The 7,611-nt window shown below is 46.1% G+C and overlaps 1 protein-coding gene across 1 annotated transcript; it reads right to left on the minus strand.

The window, feature by feature from the left end:
• Positions 1-4,791: 4,791 nt before the first annotated feature.
• Positions 4,792-7,606, minus strand: LOC109935933 (fish-egg lectin-like; the record flags this gene model as incomplete). Its single annotated transcript, XM_020534556.2, has 3 exons — positions 4,792-5,068; positions 6,660-6,999; positions 7,417-7,606. Coding segments are annotated over 3 exons (672 nt in total), but the record flags the coding sequence as incomplete, so codon positions are not given.
• Positions 7,607-7,611: the final 5 nt, after the last annotated feature.

Consider the following 7,611-nt stretch of genomic DNA (forward strand, 5'->3'; position numbering starts at 1 on the left):
GATGTGCAGGTTAGGTGGATTGGCCATGCTAAATTGCCCGTAGCGCCCAGGGGTGTGTGAGTTGGGTGGATTGGACATGGGAAATGCTGGGTTACAGGGAAAGGGTAGGGAAATGGGTCTGGGTGGGATGCTCTTCGGAGGGGCCGTGTGGACTTATTGGGTTGAGTGGCCTGTTTCCACACTGTAGGGATTCTATGAATCTTTGAATCATTCAGTACAGAAGAGGCCCTATTGAGTCTGTACCAACAAAATTGCGCTATTACTACCTGAGTCCCATTTTCCTTCACTGGGCCCACAGCCTTGGATGCGATGACATTCCCAACTGCTCATCCAAGTACTTTTTAAAGGTTGTGAGGTTTCCCGCCTCAACTACCCTCCCAGGCATTCCAGACTCCCGCCACCCTCAAATTCCCTCTAAACCTCCTGATTTCATTCGAGAAGAACAAACTGAGGTTTGTGGTAAAAGTTAACAATTCAGAATAATTTATCATTCTCTATATTTTCATGATTAATATTCCAGGATGAATGCTAAGAGATATAAGTCTAGTTACATCAACAATACAAAGCTTTTCTGATTTATGGAGTGACATACCGAAAACAGGATTATATTCTTTCACGACAGGTGATCGTTCATCAGATAGAATTCATTACCTATCCAATAATTTCACAGATTCAAACCCCATGTTTGATTTAACCTGTCAATAACAAAGGCTGAGACAGCGCCGCGTTATCGGAGGATCAGCGCTGAGGCAGCGCCGCGCTGTCGGAGGGTCAGTGCTGAGAGTGTGCTGCTCTGCAGCCACAGTTCCCACCATACAAGGCCTGCTTATGGGTAGCAGTCCCAGTCAGTGTTGTTTTCTGGTTGTCACAGGTTGTACAGTAATACAGCAAAGAGCTCAGTGATCTTGTCTAGTCTTGCAAGGATAAGTATCACTCTTTTGTTTCTGCTCCCTCACCCTCTCTGTAACTCTGCCCCTGCTGTCCTCTCTGTCATCTGCAGTATTTCCACAATATATGGTTCATCTCTTGAACTACAAATTCTGAGTAGAAGAATGAGGCTGCTGTGTGTCCCCGTGTGCAGAAGCATTCAAGTTGACCGTGTCCCTGAGCTCCCAGAGGGAAATCTTGGAAGGCTGAAGCGGATTCTGCGTTGGTCCAGGATCGGCTTTGATATTTGTGGGCGAGGAATGAAGAAATGGAGATGTGAACAAATGGAGATGAGAGACCGTGATGAGAATCGATTTTGGGGACGCATGGGTCCAACTCATCTCTTCACGAAGTTTAAACATAGGCAGTGGAATGGAGATCAACAATTCAACAACGATCGAGGTTCGCGTTTGGGAAACAGCGAGGTCAATATGTGTACTTCACGGTAAATTTTACATCAGAAAAATTCTGTTTAAATCATACCTTTGTTAAGAATGCATGAGGGAAATGCTGAAGTGGAGAGATTAGATGGAGGAAGAGTGAAGGTGGAAATCTCCAGGAGCATCCCCGTTGGTGATTAGCGACGGTTATAAAGGCGGGAACGGGCTTCAATTATCGGCATTAGAGATCAGACTGAGCCTGCAGCTGCCACGCCCCTTGCCTTGGGCGAGCCGCGCGCCCTGAAGCCGTTAGCAGTTTCAAGGCCGCCCTCCGTCCGACCCTCTTTGAATGTGGGTGGACGGTTGAGCGGTTTCAAGTGTGCCCTCAGCCGAGGAGAAACGTCCGCCTCGTCGGGCGGTTTCGAGGTTGGTCGCAGGTTGGAGAGTGTTCGTGCGTTTGCAACGACACACCGCGTTGTGGCTTTGACCGGCGAATAACTTTTAAAATCAGAATAAGTTTTGGAACCAAAAATGGTTTGACATCTTTTAAAGCCCGAAGTAAACGCCAGAGGTTAGCTGTATTTTGAATTGGACTCATTGACGTGACACTTTGCACGTGTATCAAACCTTTCAGTGCATGAGTTTTTTTGCAGCCCATATTGAGGTTCACCGTTTTAGTTGGTTTGCAATGCCGAAAAGAAAACTATTTTCTAATCCACCTGTTCGGACATGTCATTACACGCCACGGCAGAAGGTGAGACTCGAACTTGGGCCTCCTGTCTCGAAGGTAGGGACGCTACCCCTCATGAGTCCTCTGGGTTGTGATGCAGAAGGATGTCAACAGGCTGGGTCCAAATCCTGCGCTGGCTGAAATTACCGTGAAGAATTCGCCTTCTGAAACTCTCCAACCTCCAAAGAAGAGGAATTCTTAAAAAAAACACATGAAGATGGATAAATCTCTGGGGTCTGTACAGGTGCATCCTGGGACATTGTGGGAAGTTAAGCAAGAAATAGTGGGGCTTTTAGCAGAGACATGTGTGTTGAAACGTAGAAAGTCTGCAAAGGAATAGGCCATTCAGCCCTTCGAGAATGCACCACCATTCAATATGATCACGGCTGATGATGCAATCTCCGTATCCCACTCCCACTTTCTCTCCGTGATCCCCTTAGCCGCGAGGGCCAAGTCCAGCTCCTTCTTGAATATATCTATGGAACTGGCCTCGCCACCTACCTATCAGAGAGAATTCCGCAGGGTCATGATTCTCTCTGTGAAGAAATTCTTCTTCAACTCAGTCCTGAATGGCTTACCCCTTATTCTTGGGCTGTATTATTTACAGCCATGGGTGAAGTGCTGGAAGTCTGGAGGGTGGCTAACATTCTGCCTTTATTTAGGAAAGGCTGTAAGGAGAAGCCTGGGAGCTATAGACTTATGAGTCTGTGCATTGGTGTTGTTGGAGGGGATTCTGAGAAATAGAATTTACATGCATTTGTAGAGGCAATGACTGATAGGGATAGTCAGCGTGGCTTTGAGTGTGGAAAATCATGTCTCACAAAATTGATTGAGTATTTTGAGGATGTAACCAAAAAGAGTAAAGCAGTAGACATTATCTACTTTTGAAAAGCCTTTGACAAGGTTCCACGTGGTAAACTAAATAGTAAAGTTAGATCGTGTGGAATTTAGCCTGATCTTGCCAATTGGATACAAAATTGGCTCGATGGTAGGAGACAGAGGGTGCTGGTGGAGGGTTGTTTTCTTGGACTGGAAGCTTTTGACCAGCGGTGTTCCGCAGGGATCGGTGCTGGGTCCACTCTTGTTTGTAATTTATATAAACGATTTGGATGAGAATTTAGGAGGCGTGGTTAGTAGATTTTCAGATTACACCAAAATTAGTGGTTCAGCCAACGGTGAGGAAGGTTATCTCAGATTGTAACGGGATCTTGATTGATTGGCCAATGGCTGAGGAGTGGCAGATGGCATTTAATTTGGATAAAAGCAAGGTATTGCATTTTGGTAAAACAAACAAGGTAAGGACATATGCAGTTAATGGTGGGGCACTGGGTCATGTCATCAAAGATGGTGACCGAGGGTCTCGGTTAGATAGTTCTTTGAAAGTTGTATTGCAGGTAGGCAGGGTAGTTAAGAAGGCATTTAATATGTTTGCCTTAATTGCTCAGGCCTTTGAATATAGGGGCTGGGACAGGTTTGACAGGATGTTGGTGTCCTGTGTCCTGATGAAGGGTCTAGGCCCATAACATCGACTGCTGTCATGTTCCTTTAGGTGGTACAACTTGTTTGTTTGGAAGGTGCTGTTAAATAAACCTTTGTGACTGCGGCTATGTCTGTGCAATGTACCTGTGCTCACGCCGAAAGAATGGCACTTAAAAAATACGCACATGCATCCTCACATAGCGAAACGCCCAGGAATGCATTCAAACCAACTTAGAAATAGCGAGAGGCCATTCAGGCTCAAAGACCGATTTACAACAGAAACAGAGGGTGGCCATTAAGCACCATCACATTTATTTGACAGTTTCATCATCCCTCTTGGAGATGAATAATAAAATATGAATGGGTCCCCAGACAATATTGATGAAAAGACATTAACAGACATGCTTTCACCTGCAAAACAATCTTTATATGAGCAATTGAAGCAAAATCAACATGCAAGTCAGTAAACAATAATCAGTGGAAGACAATTTAAACTTGGAATGGGCCTCACCAATTTGTTCAGCTGTTTGTACCACCTCATACAATATCATGGAGCTGCGACTTCACACTTTACAGGTCTTTCAATCCTTTGGAACAAGAAAGGCTATATTGGATAATTGATGCATCATCCATGGATCCGTTGCCCTGTAGTTACCCAAACTGCCCTTTGCAGCCTCTCTGAACTGTTACACAACTCTCTCCTCCCTTTTTGACCAGGAGATCAGACAGTAAACCAAACCCTCACGCCATGACTTAGTTTGTTGCTATTTGCTAACTGTTAGCAACGTAAGAGCAATGTGCCTTCCTCACAAATGAGTTAACAGCCAGCAAGACGAATAAGCAATTCCTTTCCCAGAGCTGTGACTTTGGATTTCATGGATTCATGACAAAAGTGAACAAAAATGAAATGTGGCTTTTTTTGCAAACCACAATGCTCACCACAACAAGAGCAGGAGGTCATTCAACTCCAGAAGCTGATAAACAGATGCAATAGGGTTTTGGGGCTGAATGGCCTCCTCCTGTCCTGGTGTAGTTGAGTTTATAGGGACTGAATGGCCTCCTTCCATTCTGATATGACTGGGTTTGAGGGCTAAATGGCCTCCTGTTGTTCTGTCATAACTGTGTTTGAGGGACTGAATGGCCTCCTCCTGTTTTGCTGCAGTTGGGTTTTAGGGCTGAATGGCCTCCTCCAGTTCTGGTGTAAGCCCCTTGAGACGTGAGCCTGATCTCCTCCTCTATGAAAACCTTTCCAGGTCTGGATTACGGCCAGCGGGAATTCCTTCGTGCAATGCAAGAGCAGAATAATCTTAAAAAGAGACAGAAAGAAAATAAGTGACACCTATTCCCTTATCATTGAAAGAACGGATTGATTTTCAATTGATTGTTGATCACACTTGCTGCTTCTTGAAGCTACTGGCAGTGAATGATATTGTTGCTGGTAGTTGTCAGCCACAGTTGGCCCAGATCTGCAGTCACGTGCTTGAATCTTATCTGCCCAATGCTGATGTGACTCCAGTTTGTCCCAGTTGGTTGCTTGGAGGTGATCCCATCTCTGCAAAATAGAAATGACCCAAGTTGAAAAGTGACCTTACAAGTCTCATGGTCTCCATTCAAGTTCTTAACCCTGTGAAGTTCAGAGAATGTGAATCTTTGCTGTCTCATCCCCAAACTGGTACCAACTCTCATTCACGCATCAAGTCTCTGTATCCCTGCTCTCATTGACTTCAGTCACCTTCCAGTCAAGTGACAACTCAGAATTCTCAAAATCGATTACACATCTCTTCAGAGGCCTGTATTCCTCTTTATCTCTGAAGTTTCCTCCAGTCTCTGCACTCCTCCCAATCTACAACTCCTCCAGCCCCTACACCAATCCCTATATCTAACTTCCTCCAACCCCCACGTTTCTCCCTATTGCTGGAACTTCCTCAATTCCCTACAACCCTTCCGATCTCCGTAAACTCCATCAACCCTGACACTCCTCCCTATCACTGCAATCTCCACCAGCCACGAAACTCCCTACCTCAGTATCCTCCTTCAGCACCTGCACCACTCCCTATCTTTGTAACCTCCTCCAGGCCCTACACCCCTCCCTATCTCTGTAACCTCCTCCAGTCACTATACTCCTCCCTATTTCTGTAACTTCCTCCAGTCGCTACACTTCTCCCTATCTCTGTAATCTCTCTGAATTGGGGATGCAATGGCCTAGAGGTATTATTGTTGGACTGTTAATCCTGAGACCCAGATAATGTTCTGGGGACTTGGGTTTGAACCCCATCACAGCAATTGGTGGAATTTGAATTTAATAAAACGTACGAAATTAAGAGTCTAATGATGACCACATATCCATTATCAGAAAAACCAATCTGGCTCACTAACGTCCTTTGGTAAGGAAAATTGCCATCCCCACCTGGTCTGGCCTACAAGTGACTCCAGACCCAGCCGCAATGTGTTGACTCTGAACTGCCCTCTGGGCAATTAAGGATGGGCATAAATGCTGTCTGAAAGCAATGCCATCTTCCCACTAATGAATAAAGGAATTTCTATAAGTCTTCCAACCCTTACAGTCCTGCCTCACAAACCTCCTGCAGCCCCTACTCATCTCCCCGTATTTGTAACTTCACCTAGCCCCTACAACCCTTCTTATTCCTTCAGGTCCTACACCCCTTCCTATCTCTGTAACTTTGTCCAAACAAAACATTCTCCATATCTCTGGAACTTCCTCTAGTCCCTACGCCCCTCCCTATCTCTGTACATTTCTCCAGCACATACACTCCTCCCCTTCTCTGTAACCTAACCCAACCGCGACAGAACTCCGTGTCTCTGTAACCTTGTCCAGCCCCACGACCCTCCAGGATCCCCTTCCCTCCCTGAATGACAGCGCTGTTCATCAGGAGCACATTGGTGGCTCTAAGGTCAGTGCCTGGTCCCCTGAGCTCTGGAATCCCCTCATTAAACATCGCCAACCATTCTTTCCTGCTTCAAGCTCCCTCTGCCAACCTGCCGCCAAGCCTGCGGCCATCTACAATAACATTGTCTTGCATAGTTTGTTGACATCTTTAGTTTGTAACTTACCTCAGAATGTTTTGAGTCTTAAATGCCCTGCAGGAGGTTTTAATTTATGGTGCAGTGAGCTTGAACTGGACCTGCGGAAGACCTTGCCGTCACTGTTGACACCATATACGCTTCCATCTGTGCCAGTCTCGATCATCGAGAGTTTACCACGTATAAGCGCCCAAATGCTTCCAACACATTGACCCGGGGTCACATTTGATCGGAAATAGATATCATTGTTTGCATTGACCCCCCAACAACCATACAGCCCACAGGAGTAGAAGGTGAGTTTGCCGCTAATATGGTTGTACACTGGGCTGGAAGGAGTGGTAGCAGATCTTGCTTCTTCTTCATTGACACAGAAGAAATCATTGTTCTTGTCAGTTCCACCCAAAAAGCCATTTCCACCAGCATCAATCTGTTTGAGCAGGCCTGTTAAAAAAAAACAGAGAATTAAATGCACATCCAACCACCAATGGGTGCAGTCCTCCTTGTAGATGTGAAGATTAGGAATGTAGGAGCAAGGAGAAGGCCATTCAGGCTGGAGAGCCTGTCCCGTCATATAACGCGATGGTGGCCGGCCGAACATTTCAATGCCTTCCACCCACATTTACCCCTTCAGTAATCAAGAATGCATCAAGCTCTACATTAAAAATGCTCAAAGAATGAACTTCCGCTGCCCTCAGGGGCGGAGAATTCCAAAGAAGTGTCGCCCCCTGAGGGAAATCATTTCACCTCATCTCAGACCTAAGAGGCATCTCCCTTGGTTTGTGCCAAACAGGCCCTGAGGTGAGGAATCTTCCTCATGAAACAGATTTCAATGAGTTCCAGAATGTTCCGCTGTCTTACCATTCATGACAATCCAGGATCCTCCCCGCATTCTGTAGATAAAATTGGCACTATCGACTCCCCAGACTCCAGCTGGGCCCACCGTCACATGTGACAGGTGCCCGGGCACCTGTGCCCAGGCCCCCTCTTGCCTGGTGTAAATCGATCTGTTCTCATTCACTCCGAAGACTTGCCCATTCCCTGCATCGATTTGTT

The sequence above is a fragment of the Rhincodon typus genome, chromosome 47 (assembly GCF_021869965.1).
Source record: "Rhincodon typus isolate 14 chromosome 47, sRhiTyp1.1, whole genome shotgun sequence".
NCBI lineage: Eukaryota > Metazoa > Chordata > Chondrichthyes > Orectolobiformes > Rhincodontidae > Rhincodon > Rhincodon typus.